The 25,302-nt window shown below is 37.4% G+C and overlaps 1 protein-coding gene across 2 annotated transcripts in view; it reads right to left on the reverse strand.

Annotated features, from left to right (window-relative positions):
* Cfap69 (cilia and flagella associated protein 69) overlaps positions 1–25,302 on the reverse strand; it is a 60,678-nt gene that overhangs the window by 22,967 nt on the left and 12,409 nt on the right. For both annotated transcript variants that reach the window (XR_003480323.2, XM_027391575.2), the window contains exons 4-12: positions 22,706–22,815; positions 19,436–19,512; positions 15,807–15,905; positions 9,982–10,131; positions 9,714–9,891; positions 6,543–6,666; positions 3,571–3,619; positions 3,347–3,468; positions 612–828 (exon numbers count right to left, since the gene is read on the reverse strand). Coding sequence is in view for 1 of the 2 variants with exons in the window: in XM_027391575.2 (XP_027247376.1) it covers positions 612–828; positions 3,347–3,468; positions 3,571–3,619; positions 6,543–6,666; positions 9,714–9,891; positions 9,982–10,131; positions 15,807–15,905; positions 19,436–19,512; positions 22,706–22,815 (1,126 nt within the window). In the remaining variant the exon portion in view is untranslated. The remainder of the gene's footprint in view (positions 1–611; positions 829–3,346; positions 3,469–3,570; positions 3,620–6,542; positions 6,667–9,713; positions 9,892–9,981; positions 10,132–15,806; positions 15,906–19,435; positions 19,513–22,705; positions 22,816–25,302) is intronic.

The following is a 25,302-nucleotide window of genomic DNA, read 5'->3' on the forward strand; positions in this document are numbered from 1 at the left end:
ACATGTATTTTCAGCAGCTGAAGTAGCATCTAGTACTTTGTAGACACTCAATAAATGTTTGTTGAGTGAATATATTAAACTATTGTCCAGATATTGCTATTTCTTTCCTAAGTATAATTTTTATAGGCTGCCTAATGCAAATACTTTAAATAAAATCACACACACACACACACACACACACACACACACACACACACAATTACTTTTAAATGTTTGTTAATTATATCTAAGATCTTTGTTAATATCTGACTTTGAAATTTCACTTTTTATCAAAAGGTTTGTTTTATCTTTAATCATGTATAAGTGTGTGTCCCTCTGTGGGGACTTGTGCACATGAATGCAGGTGCCTGTAGAGGCGCCTGGATCCCCTGGAACTGGAGCTGGAGGCATTTGTGACCTCCCTGACATTGGTGCTTGGAGCTAAACTCAGATCTGCAAGAAGTCTGTGTTATGAAGTGCTGAGGCCCGAAAATCTCTAGCCCTAAAATCTCAGTGCTCATGAAGACATTTAAATGCACTAAAAAATTTATCAATTGCTTTTTCTATACAAATACTGAGAGTTCAGTTGAAATACAGACTAGAGTCTTGACAGGGCCCTGCCGGGCACTCACTCTCGTGCTCACACCACTCTAGAAAGGCAAGGATTCGAGCATTGCCCTGGCATGACATGTACTCTTCTATTAGCAAAGGCGCCACTGAGGACAAGGTGGCAATCGCGTGCAGTTGTAGCTCTTCATACTGCGCCGCAGACCACTCGATGATCTTGAGTCTCTCAGGCTTTTTGACATAGGTAAACAGCGCCAAAATAACTTTGCCATCGATTAATAGCTGTGAGAAGGGGCAAAATGCACTTTGTTAGCAGCCTAATTAAAACATCTTTATTTCATCTAGCAAAATTAAATGCAAGACTTCAAATGTGATGTTTTAGTGATAATTTCAAAGTATTTCCTTCGTGTCCATGATAGTACCCCACCCACAGAAATGAAAAAGGCGACAATGGCTATCATCAACAGCAGCCCGGTGACTGTAAGCCTGGGTGACATGCTCCTTGGGTGACAGTAACAGAAAATACACACTAATTAATTTTTGATGCAGCCCATGTATTTGTTTCTACATACAATAAAAGCAGAGGTAGGAAATTGGAGGAAACTAAATGGATGGCATTTCTTTCCCCATTCTTCATTTGCTTTTGATTTTGTTTTGTTATAGTGCTAGGGATCAGACCCAGGGCCATGTGCATACTCGTCAAACAGCCTACTGTTAAGCTTCACTTCTAGCCCTCCAAAGATTACAAAGGTAATAACAGGGCAATACAAACTGTTTCTGAAGTACAAAAGATAGAATTTATACAATATATCAATGACTGTCAGTCAGATCACAAGCTATATTTAATTAGACATTCTAAGATTTTATAACTTTGTTGAACCTAGCATTTCAATAAAACTGAATAATTATAAAATGACCAATGACACAGCTGACACTGGTTGAAGTATACTTAGTGCAAAAGAGTATGGGGTGGAGGTGGCCCATGCCTTTGATCCCAGCACTCGGGAGGCAAAGGCAGGTGGTTCTTTGTGAGTTCGAGGCCAGCCTGGATGGACTACAGAGTGAGGGCCAGGATAAGCTCCAATGCTACACAGAGAAACCCTGTCTTGAAAAACCAATATGTATATGTCCTGTATGATACTGTCTTTCTACTTGCTTAGCATTAATTACTCCTCAAAGAGTGTTTCCTAACAAATATGAGTTTTGTTTTTTTACCTTCTCTGCTGAATTCACTAGTGTGTCACTTCATGGTGTATATTCAAAAGGATCAAGTTGGAGTTGAGTAAATATGAGCAAGAGTATTAGTTTTAGCATCACTGTGAAAATCCAGTGGACAAGGCTTGAAATACTCCATCAATTGTGATAGTCACATATTGATTATTCTTATTATTGTTGAACCAAAGTCACATAACCTCAAAAATTAGCTCCACTATTGTTCACAATGTATTTTCAAAATTTTATGACAACCTTTGGCTATTTGACTCTGTTGTCTATAAAATACTCAGCCAGTGAAAACTGTTTGAGAAAAATGTAGAATTAATTTTAATTATTAGTTGTACTTATAAGACTTAGGTAATTCTCCACTGTAACAATAAAGCATAATTTATGGAAGAATTTTTCTGTTAAGCACTTCAGAAAAATATATAATTGGTATAATTATATATTTAATACAAATGATAAAATTATAACACACACACATATATATAATAGATATTATATAATATATATTGTCATTCTCCAGAAGATGCCAAGCCTTTTTAAATTCTCATAGTCTAACAGCCAATAACAGTTATAATAATAAAGTCTCATAATAATCCCCAAGGTAGATGTTACCCTCCGCTGAAGCTGAACTCCCCGGGATTTAGAGAAACTAATTATTCCACTCAAAAGCACTCCTAGAAAGTAACCACAATGGGATTGTACCCAAGTAAAGCTTACCCACCACCCCATCCTTTTTAAGTCATCAGTCCTTATCTTGATAGAATGAACACTCCTTTTCATGAAAAGAGCTTCAAAGAGTTTCAGGTTAGAAGGGAATTTCACTTAACGAATGTAGCAAGGAGCTAAACTCACAGAACAGTTAATAATACATCTTTCCAATGCTTTATGATTGGCAAAGGCCTCACCTCAAGCTCTTGAAAGCCCTGTGTGCAAGTGTGCTCAGCTTTATAAAGGAGGACTAAGCCCCCAGGGAAGGGAACTTGGCACAGGCCACACAAAAGGTGACAAACAAAAGTGGAACTTAATCCTAGTGTTCCTCAAATTACATCCCATGTGAAATAATGAACACAGCAGGATAAATGAGTGAATAAAAATTAAAGATGTTAGGCTTGTGTGGAGAAAACATGGGTTCATGAGTGTCTGAGACTGGCCTAACAGAGGACGGCAATTATCTTCAACATTAATCATCCCTTAGCTTGATAATCAGAGGAAAGCTATCTGCTGATGTGGGGACAGTGTCTGTGATTTAGTGGTAGAGGGCTTTCCTGGAATGAGCAATTGAGAACTAGAAAGATGGTCTGGGATGTGTGAACTATGTTCTTAGTTAGGAGATCTGCATGTACTGATAGATCTCTGAGCTCCTACTTTCATTTTGGTGGGTGGGTGTGATTCAAAGTAGATCCTTTGTGTTTAATGTTGAAAACAACATTTAAATGGCTACAATTCAAGCTGACAACTTTGATACTTTCTATGATATAGATATATGGGTTGGTTAATGAAAGATTTGCAATCATGACTTTAAAAAACTATGCTATAAAGTGAGATGCTTTCATTACTTTTTGTTTTGATTAGTCTTTACCTGTATAGTAGTTAAATCTTTACACAAGATCACAATTATATTGAATAGCAATTTCTTCAACTCAAAATCTTCATAGGAATTAGAAAGCTTAAGACTTTTTACCAAAGGATTTTGACTTTTAACTGTGAGAGGGGAAAAAAAAAAAGAGTGAAATGAAGGCTAAAATTATACGTTAAGACTCATTGAGACACTTTAAAAAATGCTTAAGGTGGTACAAGTTTTACCTTCATTGAAAGTTGCAAACAGTATCAAATCTCTGGTAAAGCCACATTCCTATTACAAACACACAAAATAAACAGAAAGGTGAATAATTAGAGAGGCAATTGAGCTACAGGTGCCCATATTTGCCTGCTATTGAACGGCTGCTGCCCAATCTCCTTACCGTAATTAACTCATTTGACTTTATAATACTAAGGAATAAAAGTGAAAAGGCAACAGCCTGTGACTAGGCAACTGGAATGGACTGGATTTAAGCTTGCTTCCGGAGCTTCTGTGACGTCTTTATATTAGCCCATGAATCTCTGATGTGATATCTGAGAGTGAGTGAGACGTCTGCCCATTCCTTCTGTGATTCACTTTCTACACCTTTAAATGATACCATAAGGGAGAAAATCCAATTCTTTTCAAGAGCTATTCCTTTCGATCCCGCCTTTATCCCAGTCACTCTCATTACATCAAAGGACAGCCAGAGAGAGCAAAACAGTGCTGCTTAACACAAAAGCCCCAGGGAGGGATTTCCAGAGTTGCAAATACCTCAGCAAAGGGAACCCACTCCTGGCAAAGACACGTGATTGGTCTTTGTATATAAGGAGAGCTGTAGGGTGAAATAATACCAGGCTTTGCAATTATGGCATGATTTTTCTTCAGGATTCTCATGGCTTCTTTAAAAATGTAAAAATGTTATTGCTTTGATTTATATTCACAGAGTTACTGGAATGTTTACAATGGTGTAACTAAGAACTCACCGATTGACCATGGCCTGTCAGACAAACATAAGGTCTACCTACATATGGTAGACTTAACTAGGTACTCTAATGGACTGTTTATACACTTTTGTAGTATAAATTTCATGACTTTTTAGTGTTGGACCACTTGATGTATATTGACAGGTATTGAGAACTTTGTACCTAAGTTCTTTGAAGCCTAATATAGAAAGTAATATAGCCGATACATGAATATTACTGCAAAATCTCTCTATTTTAAGACGCCAATCATTCAATGTTTTCTTTTCTAGTCCATGGAGGGCTGGAAAGATGGCTGAGAAGTTAAGAGTCTTACAACCTGATCAGTTTCCAAAACCTGCTTCAGGTGTCTCCCAAGCCCCCGTTACTCCAACTCTAGGTGTTCCAACACTCTCTTCTGCCTCTTCTGCACACGCCTTTAATCCCAGCACTCGGGAGGCAGAGGCAGGTGGTTCTCCTATGAGTTCGAGACCAGCCTGGTCTACAAGAGCTAGTTCCAGGACAGCCTCCAAAGCCACAGAGAAACCCTGTCTCACAAAACCCAAAAAATAAATAAAAATAAATATAGGGATTGCTTCTGATATGGCTGGGCAGTTAGTTATGACAAACCAAAAGCAAGAAGACATTGGAAGAAAGTTGGAAATTTGATAAAGCCTAAAGAAGAATTCAGTGTGTAAATTCTCATACCAACTCCTTTAAAAACTGGCAGCAATCCCTATTCTACACCTTGTGCGGATGCTAAATTCAAAGGGAAACCTGTAGTCTGAGGAGGCCAATGAATCAGAGGACGGAGGCAACCCACAGCCCCTAGAATGAAAGGTCAGTCTCAGAAAGGAGAAAGCCAGGAGGGGGTCTCAAATATGCATACATAAGCTTCCCCAGTCTCTAAGGACTGCTTCACCTGTCCAAAAACAGAGAATTCTACACATTATAGCTATGGCTAGAATAGTTGGATGGATGTAGATAAGTCCAATGTTTACAAATAACAAACCTGAAAAAGTACTCTTCAGAGGTCTATGTTAGAATCCACAGTAAAGACACTCATAATGAAAGGGAATACAGGAACTCTGCATACAAGTAGAAACTGTAAAAAGGAATCAAGGGGGACTAGGGTATAGCTCAGTGTTACAACCCTTGCCTACCACGAGGAAAGCTCTGGGATTGATATCCAGAACTAAAAAAGAGCAATTCTTGTATCTGGAATCAAAGCACACTACAAAAGGATGAGCAGTACAATGGATGTGTCAGAGAAAGTCAGTTAACTTAAATATACAGATCAATATAGTCATCCAATCTGTGGACTAGAGTGAAAAATTATTGAAAATTGTTACCAGAAGCCTATAGCTATGTGAGACAATGTAAAAAACAACCAAATGCACAAGTAATTGGAATGCCAGAACAGGAGGGGAGAGAGAATAAACAAAAGCTAATGATGAAAATAATACCCCAAATTTGTAAAAAAATGGATGAAAAAATTACACAAGTAGGAAACTCCATAAAGGATAAACACAAAAGGGATCAATCACCCTTGGCCTATTGTACCAAAACCGCTGAACACCAATGGCAGATGGGAAAATCTTGAAGAAAGAATTTAAAGAACACTTTTCATACGAAGCAAGAATTTGAAGTAACAAGTACTTACCAGGAACAGCAGAGAGCAGAATATGGGGAAATTACTTTTCAAGTGCTAATAGAGAATGTTTCACCCTAGGAGTCTATTCAATGAACATAAAATCCAAGAATTAAGGTGAATTATAGATATTTTCATATAAAAGAAACTTTATTGAAAGCAGGTAGCACATTTGTACCACATGAAATGATAAACAAAATTCTTTTATTGAAAAGGAAATGAAAGTCAGGCAGTGGTGGTGCACACCTTTAATCCCAGCACTCAGGAGGCAGAGGCAGGCAGATCTCTGTGAGTTCGAGGCCTGCCTGGTTTACAAATCTACACAGAGAAACCTCATCTAAAAAAAAAAAGAAAAGAAAAGAAAAGAAAGAAAAGTAAATGAAATGAAGCTAGCTGAACAGAAAAAAAGAAAAACATCAGAGATAATGAATCTGTAAGTAGTGAAATATGAAGAGGATACCAGACTTGCACAGGAATGCAACAGAATGGCAGAGCACTAAAATACAACTTAGCACTGCAATAAAACATATAAACACTAAAACATGATTTACAATACTTCCACCACTTTTACCATTAAAATTAATGCAATCTGATGCATACTTACAATCATTGGTGCTCCAGGGTTCTGAGCTATAATTGTGGTGATAACTAATATATCATTTCTAAGCTGACGGTCATAATGACTTTGGCCCTTGGTAAACAGATTTTTAAATACTTCCTTCAAAGCCCTGGAAAATAAAACATTAAAAATGATATTGTTATAGGCAAAATGTTTGCTCATCTTCAAAATTGGTTTGTTGAAATGCTCCCTTGTCTGAAGTGTGGGGGAGGTGGGCTTAGGGGAAGGATTCAGACAAATAATGACCTCACACCAGGAACCACAGAGAGATCTTCTGTAGGGGACATCGCAACCATGCCTGCTAGGGGCTGGCTACAGGTATGCCTGACCACGCCTGTGAGGAAGGTTTAAGAGTGTGGGGAATGCACGTGGAAGCTCTCTTCTTCCTTTTCATCCTCGGCTTGCTGTACTTACTCCTGCCCTGCCAGCTGGCTAGGTTACTCTGAAAGTAAGGCATCTCCCTAATAAATACCCTTATATTTTTACCTGGCTCCATACTGGTAATTACCTCATTACTCGTTCCTATGTGGTGAGCTGTCTGCTATCTGGAAGAGCACCTTTACCAGAGCCCTGACATGCTGGCTCCCTCCGTTGACTTCTAGCCTCTAACACTGTCAAGAAAGGTTACTGTTGTTTATAAACTACAGCTCTCTGACACTCTGTTAAGGAAAGCTCAACTGAGAAACATTTCTGTGGAAATACAACCATATTTCCTACTCTTAATTTTAAACTTTTGACCGAAGTGTTTCTCATCTTTTTATCCCTCCCAACCTGCTTCTAATTCATGACAATGAACCAGATAAGAACCCACGGTTGTCGATATGACTTTGTCACAAGACTTAATCATGTCACGTTAAGCCACTCACAGCTGCTCTTTAATCTGAGGATAAAGTCATCTCTTAGCCAGCTTCCCAGGGCTCTGACATCATGGTTCTTGCTCTCTGTGTAGCCTCAGCTCCTAACAGCCTGCCTCACTCTTCTGCTCTTTTCATACTTATCAACTTTCAGCTTTGTATTAACTTTTTCTAAATCTGAGTTTTACTTCTCTTTTCCTGTGAGATAATCTCTGCCAAAGACTGTTCTGTGTGACTGATTACCTACTAATCGCTGAGATACTGCTGAGGTTAATGAGTGAGAGGACCCATAAACCATCTCAACCACAGGTCAGGTTCCTTCTGTAGCATACAATCATTGTTTTTGCCTCTTGGGGTCTGTGTGTAGTAGGCAATTGCTCTCCCAGGCTTGTGGTTCTAGAGCAATGCTTCTCACCCTTCCTAATGCCGTTGCCCTTTAATACAGTTTCTCATGCTGTGGTGACCCAAACCATAAAATTATTTTCATTGCTACTTCATAACTGTAATTTTGTTACTGTTAGGAATCTTAATGTAAATGTCTGATATGCAGAATATTTGACATATGACCCCTGTGAAAGGGTGGTTTTACCCAAAAAGGGGTTGTGAGCCACAGGATTCGAACCACTGTTCTACCAGGATGAAGCCAAAAGCGTGAAGACAGCACCATGGATAGACACTAAGTCCTCACATTTTCTGCAGTCTCAACAAAGAGGCTTATGAAATCAGCTTTTTCTTTGTTTTTTTGTTTTTGTTGTTTCTAGTTGCATCATCAGTCAGTGTTCTAGTTTCTTTTCAGTTGCTGTAATAAAACACTGACCAAAAACAACTCAGAGGAGGAAATGATTTATTTGGCTTATATTTCCAGGTCACAGTTTATGACTGAGGGGAAGTCAGGACAAGAACTGAAGCAGAAACAATGTTCCCCTGGCTCACTCACAGGCTTGTGCTTACCTAGCTGTCTTGTATAGCCTAGACTACTGTCCAGGGAATGGTGCTGCCCACAGTGGGCTGGGCCATCTTAGAGCAGTTACAATAATGACAGTCCCCCACAGACATACAGGCCAATCTGATCTGACCAAGCCCTCAATAGCGACTCTCTTTTCAGTAGTTACTGACTGTGCCAAGTTAACCGTTAAAGCTAACTAGGACAGTAGGAATCTTTTCCTTATTGTGGAAAAGATTCGATAGCTTGCAAAAAGTCTCATTATGTTTATTATACTTTCTTTTAATTGTTTATGTACTTGCTTTTCTCTGTAAACATAAGAGAAGTTTGATGACGGAATTTCTGTCTTACCTGGTCTGGCAGCCATGAAATGTTCTAGTATTTTTAAAATGAAAATCCATGAAATGTTCTAGTTTTTCTTAATTAAAAATTTAATTTAATTAAAATTTTAATTAAAATTTCATTTTATTGGTTGGGATGTAAAAACAACAAATAAATTTTTAATTATATATGAGTGTTTTGCTCACATGCCCTACATGCATGTGTAGTACCCATGGGGGCCACAAGAGGGCATTGGATCCCCTAGAACTGGAGTTACAAGTGGTTGTGAGCTGCCATGTGGGTGCTAGGAATCAAACCCAGGTCCCCTGCAAGAACTTAACTGCTGAGCCATCTCTTCAACTCTTCTATTTTATTTTTATTTTAGTTTTTGAAATAGATTCTTACTATGAAGCTCTGTTTAACCTGGAGCTCACTTCTGAACTCACAGAGCTCTGTCTTCCTCTGCCTTCCAAGTTCTGGGATTAAAGGTGTATTTCTAGCACACAGAACCTTTAGTTAGACTTTTATGATCTCAGACTGACCATAGCACAATAGACAATAACCATTTATTGAATAATTGAGTAAGCAACTTGAAAACTTACACCTTTTGACAATTTTAATTATAGAACTGGAAAGGTACTAAGTACTAATCAGAAATTTGATGAATACACAGTTATGAAAGTCCAGTTTTACTTTATCCATCTGTAACGGCACACTTTATTTCTATAGCACAATACTTTGAGAGCATCCTACTAGACCAGTGTGGCTTCTCCAGGACATGGCAGTACACGCTTCTTTGTAAGTCCAGTACTGGGGAAGAAAAGGAAGGAGACAATCCTCAATCAACTATATTGCAAGTTCCAGGCTGGCCTTGCTACAGGAGACCTATCTCAGAACTCACAAAAAGACAAAAAAGTGTGGCTTCTTTTCTTTCTACAATGGCAACGAAGCACAGTTATAGTTATTCAAAGTTATTAGATATCTATCACTGCTATTGTTCAAGGCAAACGACATTCCTATCTAGCCACATAAACTTACAGCAGGCATTCCAAGTTACTAAGCTGTTGTATAATTTCCTCCTTTGAGGATTTTTCCAGTAAGTTCCAAAGTATCTCTGATGAACGAAATAGGAGCTGTTCTGAGGGATCCGGGTCATTGAGGTGAGCACAGATTCTGCTGGCGGCCTGGGATTTCACCATTAAAGTGCAATTAGCTTCTGAAAATTAAATTGAACAACTATTTATATTGCATAGTCTGTTAGAGAAAAGGACAATAAGATGTTTAAGTTCAGCAACAAGATACATACCAGACGTGGAGAGATGCTGCAGAACTTTAAGAACCCAAAGTTTCTCAATGAGCTGAATTTCAAGCAAGTGCACGGATTGAATCATTGCTTTTGCCAATCCTCCAACTTCAGCCATCTTGATCTTGTATGAAGAGCTAACCTGCTGGTAGCCTAAAACCATAACAGGGACAGCTATTTCACATAATCATCATTTAATAACAGAAACAACATCAAAACCTTTTTAAAGAACACATGGCATTTACAACGTGTACAGTAGAGGGGTGGGCAAAGTTATCTATAAATGGCCACACAGTACATATTTAATCTTTGCAGGTTATTATGATCTGTGCTTGGACTATCTAGCTCTAGATATTGTAGCATGAAATCATAGCAAGAGAAAAGCCATAAATAAAATGAAAAAATGGACATGGTTGTGTCCAATATCATTTAATTTACAATTTGCCATTTTTGCCGGGGGGGGGGGGGTCCACAGTCTTTTGGACCTGAAATAAACCCATCAGAGTTTGAAAACACATCTTAAATTCTAAAAACATACAAACGAACAAACAGAACAAAACAAACAAAAAAACTTAAGTATGTGTCAAAAAGTAGTTAACTTTCTGTAAAGCCAAATAGCATGGTTACAAATACTTTACATTTTCACTATATGTGATAATGTACTGCTTCAACTCTTTCAAGGATATGAATTACATCATATCAGCAGTAAATGAGAGGGGAGAAGTAAATGATTGTGAATTCAGGGGTATTTTAGGGCAGCTGAATAGCATGGCTTACAAAATTTCATGCTGCTATAGGTTTCATGAGACACACTGCCTCTTTTGCTAGCCGCACAGGTGACTGCCTCACTGTTTATAGTCATGGAATTAAATAAACATCACAGTAAGGTGAAGCTGTTTTCCCTCAGTGACTCATGTGACATCTTGACCTTTGAATCCAACTAGATTCTTTAGCCATGACGTGGTTCTGAGATGTCTGTCTGTCTGTTTTAATTTTCTGAGTTTGGTCTCCAGGCCATAGACAAGACTCTGTTCGTTCCTGGGTTATCTGGGAGTCGGGGGTATGCCCTACATACTCACTGTATGTACAAATACAAAGAGGGTAAGAGCACTTGCTCTACAAGCATGAGAACTTGACTTTGAATCTTTAACATGAAGGTAAAAAGCTTGGCATGGGCTGGGTATGGTGGTACACACCTTTCATTAATGCACTCAGGAAGCAGAGGCAGAGAGATCTCTATAGGTTCTCTGCTAGTCTGGTCTACACAGAGAGTACCAGGTCAGCCAGGGGGACATAGTAGCACTGTCTCATCAACAACAATAAAAACAAACAAAACTTAACAACAAACAAAATGAAACACAAACACAAAAAAGCATGGCATGGTTTCACAACTGCCTGTGACTCCAGGGTTTGGGGTAGAGTCACTAAGATTGCTGGGGCTTACTGGCCACCAGCTTAACACTAGGTTTAGTAGGAGACCCTGTCTCAAAGGATTAGGGAGTAATAGAGCAGGACATCCAACATCCTCAGCTACCTGTATACATATGTGAGCATATACCCTACATACATACACCATACATATACAGTGCACGTACACACACACATATACAAGATTTTACAAATGAAAATACAAAGGAGAATAAAAATTGCTTATAATTTTACCATTTAAAGATAATGTTAACATTCAATATATTTTTGCTGATTATTTTTAATGTATGTACATAATTTTAATAGCACATTCCATATAGAATTTTATACTCTACTGTAGCCCATTCACAAAATACTTTTTCAACTCATGATTTTAGTTGCATAAGTCTTTTGTATGGATGACCTAAAATAAGTGCTCTATTCTTGTTAATTTTTTTCTACTGAGTTTACATTTCTATTGAAGGACACAGTAACATCCAGTCTCATGAACCTAACTCCTGTGTCTACAACTCCCAATTTCCAATCTGATTATATCTGACTTCTCTGCACATCAAAACTCCTCCTTCTTAACTCATACACCACTGTCTCTCTTTCTTTTTTAAAATAAAATTTTGTTTGTTTCTCAAGACAGGGTTTCTTTGCTTAGCCCTGGATATACTGCAACTTGCTCTGTAGATCCTTCTGGCCTTGAACTCACAGAGATCCACCTACCTCTGTCTCCCAAGTGCTGGAATTAAAGGCATGTGCCACCATATCCAGCTTCAGATAAAGTTTTAAGATATTTTTTTGTTTTATTTTAATTCTTTTTCTTTTGGTGAATGTTTGTGGCAATGTACGCTACAAGACATGTATGCCATGGCATGTGAGTGGAGGTCAGGGGACGACCTACGGAGTCAGGTCTTTCTTCCACTGTGTGGGTCCTGAGGATTGAACTCAAGTTGCTAGCCTTGGCAGCAGATGCCTTTACCCACTGAGTCATCTTGCCAGCCTTGCCTTCTTTTCTTCAAGAGGTGTCTCTATTTTGCTGAATCAATTCTAGGATTGTGCTCTTAACTACAATTTCTCATGTTTACTTCAAGGATGTTGCTTTTCCACTTCCCATTTAGGAGCTTCTAGCTTGTCTGCCTACCAGCTTCATTTCTACATCCTAAAGCTAATAACAAAACCCAAATAACCATTCTCTGATCTTGCTACCAGTTAGCGGCTGTTCTCCATCTTCTTGTTTGCTTTTGCTGCTTCAGTTCTAAGTACAAGTCTGTATTTATTTATGAGCAGTCCCTGCTTCACTCTCAAGTGGCTGCTTCTGTTCTCACAACCCTTCATATTGCTATAAGATCACCGTTGTCAGCAGCTCACAAACATTAACTACAACTCCACTAGCTTGGGTTTTCCATCCATCATTACAGAAGTTTCTTCATTAAACATTTCATTCATCAATATACACATGGTGGTCTTTAGGTTTCTTCTCCTTATAAATAGAAATCATTTCTCATTTTTGAATGTTTCCTTCAGGATGGGTAGTGTTTTTTTGTTTTTTGTTTTTTGGGTTTTTTTTTTGTTTTTTCGAGACAGGGTTTCTCTGTGTAGCTTTGGAGCCTATCCTGGCACTCGCTCTGGAGACCAGGCTGGCCTCAAACTCACAGAGATCTGCCTGTCTCTGCCTCCTGAGTGCTGGGATTAAAGGTATGTGCCACCACTGCCCGGCTTGTGGAGTGCATTCTTATACATGACTCTAATTAGGACTCTGCATATTTCTTCTCTCCAAGGTTTCTTCCCATAGTATGTTCTATTTATGAATTGGATCAAAATAACTAGGGTTGTTCCACACAACTTAAAGTAATACAAGTTCTCTGCATTTGGCATTCTCCTGAGTCCTGGACAGTCAGTTATGTGATAATGAACACTTCCTGCTTGGAACAATCTTTGTAAACCATAAATATGTATTACTCTCATTGGTTAATAAAGAGGTGACTGGCCTATAGTTGGGCAAGAGAGATTGGGCAGGAGAGCCAGACTAGGGGAACTCTTGGAAGAAGGGCAGAGTCAGAAGAGTCACCAAGCAGCACAGAGAGAGCAAGACAGGCTGGAGGACAGGTAATGCCATGAGCCATGTAATAGCACATAGATTAATTGAAATGGGTTAATTTAAGTTGTAAGAGCTGGTTAGTAATAAGCCTGAGCTATTGACGTAGCATTTATATTAATATTGAGTCTCCTTATCGATTATTTGGGAACTGACAGGCGAGAAAGAAAAGTCTGCCTACAACTTCCCATGCTTGTTGCTCAGGGATCCTTTCCAGTGTGAGTCCTTTTATGCTGTGAAAGTTACTGGGTTGAATGAAGGCTTTCCACATTGCTTACAACAAAAAAGAGTTTCCCTTTTTTGACAAAAATTTCTGCATGTCTTTATTAATAAGTAGAGCAACTGAAGGTTTCACCATAGTGCTTAAATAAGAAAGGACTCTTTCTTCTATGAATCTTTTTATATATGCAAAGAGACCTGAACCATTCAGGGATTTTGTAAATTGCTTACATATATAGTTTTTCCTCCAGTGTGAGTTATTTCATGAATGTGAACTAACTGTTGTGACAATCACAATATGTTGTATCACAATGCTTACAAACATAAGGCTTCTATCCAATGTGTTCTTTCATTTGAAGTGAACATGGAAAACTGAAGGTTTTCTAACATTGCTTACATGCATAATGTTTCTCTGCAGCATAATCTCATGCATATCTGAATAGAAAAAAAATAAAACACATGCTTCCCCCAGCATTGCTCCCCGGAGCAATTTCTCGAGTGCATTAGAAATGAACTGGAAGAGTCAAAGGCTCTACCACACACCTTATATTTATAAGGTTTCTCTGCACAGTGTGTTATTACATGTCTCTGAATGTCTGGCGGAGTCATGCAAGCTTTCCCACTCTGCTTATCGATATACAGCTTCTCATCACTATGTGCCTTTCATGTTTGGAAAGCACCAGGGATAGTAGCTCTTTGTGTTCCTCACATTTATTTATATGGCTTCTCTTCTTTTCTGACACTCATCTGGTCCAGTAAAAGAGCAGGCTGAGCTTTGGAGGGTACACTTGGAGATGGAAGGACAATATCTACTTCTCCACAATACAGATTTCTCATGGTTTACACCAGGAGGAATTTTCTTGTTCAGAATATAACCTAGAGTGTGGCTCCACATTTCTCCACCTTGGTTACATAGTTTTATGTTCCTAGTCTCTCTACCATTTGGCCTTTTAGGTTTCCCCTGAGTTTTTGTACTTCTCTCCAATGTTCTGGATTTCTCTTTTTTGTCTTTTTCTAGCTTCCTGGTGTCTCAGGTTCTCAACATGGCTGTTCTCTCCTGCAGCCTGGTCAGGTCACAGTGTAACAGACAGGACAGCCTGCAGTCTCAGCAGCACACATGGGATCTCAATGATGGCAAAGCCAGACAAATCTCCTCCTCTTTTTGAACATTTCTATTTTTTGGATCCTTTTTAAACTTCCCTTAATTCTTTTGAGCATATTTCTCAACTCTGAATATGAACACTCTTCATAGTTTTCTTCTTGGTCCGTTGCTGTTTACATGATTTATTTCCTGACTAATTCAATCATTGACAGTTTCAATTTTCATTTCCACTCAGTGAATTTCAAGCCTGATTTTCTTATCCCTGATGATTTCAGTATCCAATGTCTACTATTCACTGACTTCTCCAATCTGTCTACTTCTCCTTACAAGACTTCGCATTGTATATTTAATAATCTCCTTATGTATTTCACTAACTCAAGATGTACTGTCATGTTCTCCTTAGTCATACAGTTTTTAGACTACCATCAACTTATTTTTATCTATTAAAAAACATATCTTCAAAATATCACTTATTTATTCCCACTTTCTATATTGACTGCAAATTATATAATCAATGAAGATAAGAAGTATGTCTTAAATAACATTATATCCTCACAATGCTAATGCTTGATATAATCTACTCACCACTATATATTAATATTTCCTAGCTATAACATACAGAATTCTCCCTAAACATAATAGAGAATGGCACCACTATTAGTAATTTAGCATCTACTTGGATATATTGATATTATGATTAAATAATTTTATTTGCAATGCTAAGAAATACTACTAGTAACAATTAAACTTAATTGGCTATGCCTTTATCAACTGGGTTAAAAGATTTATCATCAAGATAAAAATTTGATGTCAGCCCCCAAACTAAAAAAAGAAAAATTTGTACAATTTTTAAAGATAACTGAAGAAGTCAAAGTTACACAAAAATTTGTGTTAAATCCATGAGCCTGTTTTTTTTCAAAGTTTAGTGAAATATGATAATGAATTTTTTGTTTCCTAAAGATACAAATTATCACTGAAAGATAAATGAAACTTTACCTGGAATATGCTTTTTTGGTGGCTGTGCATGATAGAAGTCAACAATACACTTGCAAATTTGTATCCTTAATTTAGAACTTCGTACTTTCATTAATTCACCTGCCAGAAAGATAAAGGATAATGGTGTAATAACATGTTATAAGTTTATTAAAAATGTAAGCATATGATACCAATATTATAATGGTTATTTTAACAATCTCCTGAGATATCATATTGGGTCTTATAGTTACATGTGTGATCATGTATCTGTACCAGAGTCATGCACCACTTCCTATGGGGATATTTTCTGGGAAATTCCTTGTTAGGTGTTATTTTTATGAATAACATATTGTTTACTTACACAAACACGATATTAAATTAAGCACAAGAGAAAACAGAGCAACTGAGATACATAGCAAAAGTAAGATGTTGCTGCTGGCAAACAGTTACTGTTTGACTGTTAATTTAAAAATAATAAGTAGAAAGTACATTTATTTATCTAGATGATAAAATATAGTAAACTAGGGACACAGCCACTCATCAAGTGTTGTTCATTGTTTACAACTGTATTGCTCTATTTTCTATTTTCACACAACTAGCAATGGGAGGGTTGCTTCTACCACCATCACCACAAACAACAACAGGTGCTATAGCTTTCTGGCTCAATGACAGATTAATAGGAACACTATCTTATTGATGTTCTAGTGTTGGGTAAAAATGAAGTACATGATAGTATATGTGAACAAACACGCACATGTACATATGTGTCTATATAATACTTTGAATCTATCATTATGTATGTGATTACCTCAATCATTTCAGCCTGTCATTTCCAGACAGAACCAAATGACACTAATAATATAGATACTGGAGCCAGACCATCCAAGAATAAATTCTGACTCTGCTACATACTAAAAGCATGTAAACTAGTATTTGATTCTTAACAGTCACTACATTTAAGAATGCTATGAAGATTGACTTCACACGAGACAAGGTGTAAGAATAATGTTATGTGCCACATGTGACAGTTACTGTTGATAAAATATAGGTTAGTATCCTTCCTAAGATACACTCAGAAATTGTGATTCATAGTGTATTTTTATCTTAAAATTCCTTATTAGCTTCACCCTCAGTTTGCTGACAGACTGAAAGAGGAATTTCAGGACATTCTTTAACTCAAAGGCAATAATTCTATGTTCAACTTTTCTGGGAGAGGATGAAGGACGCGGTGTTTCTTTTCAGTTGTATCTATACTATTGCGGAGTTCGATTTGGTAAATTCAATAATTCAAGCTAGACTACTTTCACTCCTTTGAAGTCCAACAAGAATGCTCCCCAGGAGGGAGCCTACTCTTTTCTGAGGGGATGCAGAGGGAGGTGGATCTGGGGGAGAGGGGAAGTGGGGGAGGCTGGGGGAGAGGGGAAACCATGGTTGGGGTGTAACATATGAGGCAAGAAGAAAAAAAGAATGTTTCTCGGGAGAATCTGAAGATAATCTGTGGGACTCTGCAATGACCCTTGCCATCTGGATGCCTAAGGACAACTAGAGTCAGCTTGAGGAATAAACTGGATCAGGCTGGATTCTCTGAGTATACGAGAGTAAAGAATCCCATTAAGACTGTAATGTTCACTTCCAGCAGGAGTGGCCAGTGGGTGAGGGAACACAGAGACAGAGGTGGAGCACTGGCCAGCAGGTGAGGGAGCATGGAGATGGGGGGAGCACAGTGCAGGCCTCATTCTTGCTTTAGTTCTATCCCCTCAAGAAAGTTGAACCTTAGTAATGTCAATGATAACTCCTTACAAACATGTTTGGAGCTTCATTTGGAGTTAGAATGCCACTGTTTACGTGTGTGTGTGTGTGTGTGTGTGTGTGTGTGTGTGTGTGTGTGTGTGTGTGTGTGTGTATTAACAACGACAACAAGCAAGAGGAGCAACTAAACCAGCCAAACATAAGTATGGGAAACTCTCAGTTTCACATTTGCTTTTCTCTCTTTTCAGGTACCACAAATTAAGAATGTTTCTTACAGCTTTCTGCTATATTATTTTAGGGCAGAGTCTCTTCCTAAACAACCTGCCATTTATTTCCAGAACTCTTCTCCTGAGTCAGAAATAGCTACACATCATTTAGAAGAAATCGTAATATCACTTATCAATACATGGTAGAACTTGGGAATTATTAGTAATGGTCATGAATATATTTTATTCAATACTTCATATTCTATATTTTCATTTACTTCATATTTCCAGCAATTAAAAAGGCATAGCAGCAGTACATTACATAATCAGTGAGGGGAATTCATAAGAATTTAAGAACTCATACTGTCCTCAGCAGCACAGTAATGTACTTTTACTGACGGACTGTTACTAAGCAAAGAATAATCTGATGATAGGTCATGTATTATTATAAAAATGTCTGTCAATTTTTTAAGAGGTGGCACTCTAGAATAGTAGGGCCAAAATAATATTACCAACAAAACCCATATTTTTTAATATTAGCATGTCATCTTATAGGATGGCTTTGGATTAACTTTTCCACTAATAACAGAATTGAAATTTCCCATTTCTTCTGAGACTGCCTGATTCTTAAGGTTTCCTTTAACCCTCCACATTTATTCTAGTCTTTGTGGTATTTTCCTCTACTGTTTGAGATGAAATTAGGAAGTTTACTCTGAGTAACTACAGTTGAAGATGATGAAACTTAGACATAAAAGAGTTGTAAGTAATATTTAATGTTAAAAACAAAAATTCTTTTTATTCACTTTAGTTGAAAAACTGTTTGTGTGGAGTATAGTACTCAGAAAAGAACTTAGGCAAATAGTTTTAAAAGTTTATCAATCATTTACCTATTATTTCACTTTTACAAATACTTAGTAATTAGTAACTGTAAATTTAACTTAACATTTGTTTGAGAACATACCATCATGTCCAGGGGTAAGTTATCAGAAAGTGTTTTATATGATCTCATTTCTTAGGAAATTATTTTCCTATCTCTAAAATATCAAAAACCCAGATAGATATAAATGCATACTCTTATGAAATTTTTCATATTTGATTTTATTGAAGAGTTTGGAGTGTGCAGTGAACAAGGAAGTACTCAACAGTTTCAGCAACTCAATATAAGAGCCCAAATGTGGAAACATTTTTATGATTATTAAATGAAGACTGCATGGAATCCCACCCCTAGCTATGCAGCTATGGCCATGAATTGCTTTGGTGGAAGGGGAGACTGGTTCCTCTAAGAGTGTGAGCTCCAGCGAAAGAGCGCACATTCAAGAATATTTGGGCAACACAAATTGGTCTCGATGGGCAGAAGTACACTATAAAGTTGGGGGTTAGATCTAGGAAGAGTTGGGTGAGGAGTGGATATGATCAAAAGATGTATGAACCTCTCAAAGCACTAAGGGAGGGGGTTAACCAACCCATAACTAACTTATAATCAAATCAAATATGTACAAAGAAGTAAAAGCCAGTCTTGAGTACCTCAGAAGGAAACAGTTCCAGAACCATCGTGAGTGCACCGTGATAACTCAACTATAAAATTGGGAAGAGCCTGGGTGTGCAGGATACTTTTAAGGAAACAGTGAAAGCAGACACACACACACATTCCCCACATTGGTCCTTATATTCTCCATCTAAGAAATTTTAACTTACCCAGAAGTGCAAGTGAATTAGCAGTATCTTCAGTATAGGTTATTTCATCTGATACTTTCTTTTTCAAAAATGGCAAGCTTCAAAAAAAAAAGTTTCAGAAGAATCAAAGTTCCAATAATCCTCTGAAGTTTAGCTTAAAACTGTATACAGAAGCCTTTTCGAGTCACTTACATGGGGCCTAGAAAGCAGCAGCTCTGTGTAAACACACATGAACAAGTGGATTTATGGTTCAGGGTTTAAGCGCTATCTTGCTTTGGAGAGCCATGGTATGAATTTATGTTTAGGTGTTATTGTTAGCTACTGAACTTTTAAAAAATATCCACTTAGAGTAGGTTCCTTCAGCCAGATATGTTTATACAAATACTTATACATATATATGAGATATTTTATGTGTATTATATGCATATGATAGAAATAAAAATATATTACATATAACTATAAGAAAAGCCTGCCCACACATACATATATATATATTATATATACATATATATACATATATAATATAATATATATTATTTCTGTCATATATATAATATACATAAAATATTTAAGTAATATAGATTGGTGTAACTGCTTAGATTAGCTTCTATATCACCAGTTAACCTGTCAACAGTTGTCCTGTAAGATGGCTACCACTCCAGCATGAAGTTGTCCACATCTGTACTGAGATATACTTATGGACTCTACTGCCAAAATACCCATGGAAACAACTATTATTTGAAAAATAACAAAGAATGTCAGAGTAATATTTAATGGATTCCTTGACTGATGGATGTATCACTTTTAAAGGGGGAAATACTTACTTTCTAAAGAATAAAGTGATACTTCCTCCTAGTTTATCTTATTCTTTAGTGTGGAGCACTGACAATCAGAAAGAAAATTATACTTTTAACTAAACAACCAGAGAGAAAAACAAAACAAAACACTTTCATAAGAATGAAGACAGACATGAGTCAAGAAAGTAATCGCCCATCACTGTTGATAAAACACTTAATGAATCATCTTTCTGAGGACAAAGTAGTGAATTATTATTGTAATCACAGTTAGGAAGACTCAACTAAAACTTAAAAATAGATTTAATGGCTTTTCCTGAAGTTTGTAAAGCAGGAAGTACCAGATTAATGGTATATTTCTTTACAAAGGTCAGTGCCCTTCCTTATCAACTGGATTAGGAATTATTCACAAAAGAAAAGAATATTTTGGGGAAAAATAAGGAATTCAACTTTAAAAATATTAATTATATTAGAATCACAATTCAGCTACTATAATCAAAGTTATCTGAAAATATTTACTTATAAATCATAGAAGATCAATCTTATGAATTGTGAGTCATTATTCTAAATTTCAAGGGACAGATAAAAGTTACCTCTTAAAACAAAATATAAACTGTTTGAATCTCCTTGCTGTTTGATGTATTTATATAACGAATTTATACAAATGGCTTCCAAATCACATCTTTCAAAAACACCAAATAGCTGAAATGGCATTGAGAATTATTGTTATGTGGATATAGACTACACAAGTTAATTTGAATTTAGAAGTATACCAAGGCAAGCTGCAAAAGAGACACTCTTATAATTTCTATGGGGACTCATTCTTATCCCTTTAGAATTAAATTCGAAACAAATAAAACTATCATCTAGTCAACTGATGGACAGCTAAAGATTTCAAAACTAAAATTCCACATATCTTGTCCCATTTTTTTCCACTTTTCTACCAAAGGAGATTCCTTTAAGATAAAGTATCTGGGTAGGGGAGATCTAACCCAAAAGGCTATGTAGAAAATAAGATGTGCTCCTGATACAATTGAAAAGCTTATTAGAGACCAAAGAAGAAAAGCTTGAGGTATTTTCAACTTTTTAATCTCTAAAATTTTCTTGAAAAGACAATCAAGTGAGAATTGGGTACAGTGAAATGCTGAATATAGGTGGAAATTTGAAATGTAAAAAAAATAATAAAGTGAATAACTTCAAAAGGAGGGAAAGGGAAGAACACAGTTGAAAGGATTTGTAACATTACATGGTGAGACATTCCACAGATTGAGAACCAGCTCTACGGAGCCATGACACTGGAGGTGACGTGGTGAACACAGTCCTTTAGGACCTGCACAGCATCCACACATATCAACATGAAAATGTATAGGTAGCTTGAAAGCACTAGAAAAATCCTTTATTTCCTTATGTATACAATCTCTATTTAAAAGGCATAAGCATTTGGTAAATTATCTTTCATTATTTTAGTATGGTATCAAAATTACTCCAGAATTTTTCATTTTACTGCTGCTAAATCTAAGACTTCAATGTCCCTGTATATATATACATAGTCATCCTAATAGTGTCACTTTGCTATTTAAAACATTAAATTGGTAGATAGGTTTAGAAGACAAAATTACCTAAATGGTTCATTTCCAACTAAGAAACTTCTGCTAACAGTCCAGTGACCTGAAAGCGGTGATTTAAACATCTGTCTAGAGCAGCCACTATGTGGCAGCAAAGTAGCATCGTGTGTGTGTGTGTGTGTGTGTGTGTGTGTGTGTGGTTTCCAGAGCCCATGTGGAAACTACAATAGTGCTGGAGAAGGAATATCAACTTTATAACTCTTTCCTTTAGTTTATATCCATATATATGTATGGATGGATGTATCAGAATTTTCTTCCTCATTTAAAATTACAAAACGAAATGAAACATGACATAGAACTTAATGTATTTGTAAGAGTCAAATTTCCCAAAGAAAGGGAAAAAAGAAAACCAAATTGAAACTAAGTAATGCTAAGTTTATTTTAAAAACTAAGGTCTTTGGCATTCGAGAGCAACTACTTATAAGAAAGCATTTTATATTTCAATTTAATCTCTTCTGTAGCAGTTGGAGACTGCAATATTTGAAATAACTACCCAAATACTGTCGCCAACTTGATTAAGTTTTGCTTTGTAGCTCTATATCATACACACACACACACACACACACACACACACACACACACACACACACACACACACGCACACACGCACACACACACACACACACATTTTTCCAGACAGGACTTCTCTGTGAAGTCCTGGCTGTCCTGGAACATGCCCTGTAGATCAGGCTGGCCTCGAACTCACAGAGATCTGCTTGCCTCTGCCTACTGTGTATGGAGATTAAAGGTGTGCACCACCACTACCCAGCTGAACTCTTTATTATTGATACACTATATAACCAATACCTCTATAAAACAGAAGCAAGCATAATGTAACAAACAGCTGTACAAAGCAAAGTTAAACAACTCACCCACACAGTTTTATGAGGTCAGACGCGGGTTCCACAAAGCAGGGCTGCTTTTCAATTTTATCTGCGCACAGACTCAGGATTTTAAACACCTGTGCCAGGTCCCTTAGAGGCTTCAGTATTTTGTTAAGAAATAAAACCAGCATCAATTTATAGACACAATTCTATAGGCCTTTCCCCCAGAAAGCTTATGAAAGTCCATCTATCTTGTTCAATGTGGTAAGCATTATTTTAATTATTATTTTGAAATCTAATCAGAAAAGGTTATAACTATTTTTAGCAATATGATTTATTATCTCAGTAACCTTTATTTCAGCCCACAACATAAACAGACACAACTCAAGTCATTTTAATGTAGTACTTCATTTTGTTCAGATGAATTTTTTCTAATTAGCATTAAATTGGTTGGGATTTTATTTCATTTAAAACTCACATAAAAAAGCAAAATGTCCTTCTTCTAGATCTTCAGGTAAAAACATATTCTACTTTGCCTGTTTAAAAAAAGCATGATCACTACAAAGCTAAATTTCATTCATTTTGCTTGGTAGCTAAGAGATTGTGGTGGTTATGACTTAAGGCTCTGGCTTGCATCCAATTCTGTCTACCTTTGCTGTGAGCTTCTTAGGCAAGGGTGGGAACTTCTTTTATGTAGCATTCACCTCTGAATTGAAACATTCATGCCTATAGGGAGAAGAGGCTCATATGCCTTAGGAATTAAAAAAAAGTTATACACTGACATTTATGAGGGGAGGTGCATACACATTGCAAGGATGTAGCTTTGTGAATTCTCATTGTCTGCTTTTTAAGTAATGCCGTTTTCTCTGAGTCAGCCGTAGTCCTGTCAGTAACCCCAATAAAGTCACTAAATTAGGTTTGGGTAGAACTATTTATTTGGTTTGTCATCAATGATTTATCTGAGTTAAACAGGTTCTGCTCGTGTCTCCTCAGGAAAAATCATATAACACAATTGGTGTCTGAAGAGGAACAGACAGAAGTGAAGATGAGTTGGGGCAGAGTGATTGTATGGCCCCTGCAATGTGTGATGAGACAGGCATCTGTGGCTAATCAGTTTGAAGGCAGAGTCCATGGGGGACAACCCCAATATGGGTACTTTTCTCCACAGGGTAAGGGATGACATGCCTCCTTGTTGTGGTGTTTGCCTCTGATGTGGTGGACAATTTCTATGGTGTTCCCATCAAGCAGCTAGAAGCGACAGGATTCAACCAAGAGCCTTAAGTCATGATGAGGGAAAGAAGGGAAAGAGAGCATAAGTTAGAGCTGTACTAAAAAGCCTGTCCTGGGGTCCAGAAGCTTAGAACTTGTGAGAAGAATCCAACAGCGATGAGGACAAGAACAAAGCAGAAGTGATAGAAGATATCTCTCAGGCCTGAGCTTTAATAGAAATGAAGAGGAAACCCATGATCCAAGATGCAGATGGGGGCCTTAAGAACACACAATGAGGAAAGACATGGTGAAAGTAACAAAGGACATCCGTTGGGTTTGACCTTTCATGGAGAAGAAGGGAAAATCCATGATTTAACATGGTCGACATGATAGAAGACACTCCTCAGACCTGACCTTTAAGAGAGAAGGAAACCCCATCAATCAACATGTAGACAGGAGTCTTACTAATGGCCCTGTAGGAAGAAGTACGATGACTGTGTGCTACTCAGCACCAGAACTGTTTGAATTGGGAAATTCTTTTAAATGAGTAATGACAGAGCCTGCCAGTCTGGTTCATGGGGCTACGGGACGTGGGGGTGGATGGGTTCAGCCTGAGTACCATGGAGAAGGTTGTGGAGAAGCTGAGTAATGTGACTATCCATCTTGGAGAAAAAAAGCTGCATGATCTGAGGCAAGGTGAAGAAAACCAGTTCCTTATGGCCTGACTCATTTGCAACTAGGAACACTTGGTTATTGCTGGCTCCTGTTCCCACGAATACCAGGAACTGGAAGACAGGGAACTAAGTGTGAGAGAGAGAGGTGTGATTCAGTGACTAGTTCACCAGGCCAGGCAGAAATGTGTTTGGTAACTAATGTTTTACAAAGGCTAATTCAGGAGGGACCTCATGGTGACTATGATCTTACTGATTATATAACCTTATAGAGATTATTTGATCTTACAGGGGCTCTGCTGAATCTGGCCTACATCAGCACACTAGTGGGGTCTGGCACACAACTCAAGGCTGTAAAGTGAAAAACTAAACAAAACAACAAAACTTAGAGGAGATGAAAGCAAGGCAGAGCAGACAAAGGGTAAAGGGTATAACTAGTATAACCAGGTTACTCCAAATCAAATGTGCAAATTCGTGTCCAGCCAGAGCTCCTAAGGGAAAATGGACAGAAGCTAAATTCTATGCTTGTAAACTCCCAGAAGGCCTTAAAATATGAAAAACAAAGAAGTTCATAGAAGGTATAAACAATAAAACAATTAAGATGCAAAAGACTAAGCTTGTACTGGACGAAGGTGAACTTTGTGGGCAGGGAAAGCTCTGCAGATGTCTTATGGTCCCCATGCAGCTTCTTCCTGCTTTATCTCAGAGCAGCAATTCTCCATACTGAAGGAGATGATCAAGACTGATGCACAGTCATGCAGACAG

The sequence above is a fragment of the Cricetulus griseus genome (genome assembly GCF_003668045.3).
Source record: "Cricetulus griseus strain 17A/GY chromosome 1 unlocalized genomic scaffold, alternate assembly CriGri-PICRH-1.0 chr1_0, whole genome shotgun sequence".
Classification (NCBI taxonomy): Eukaryota; Metazoa; Chordata; class Mammalia; order Rodentia; family Cricetidae; genus Cricetulus; species Cricetulus griseus.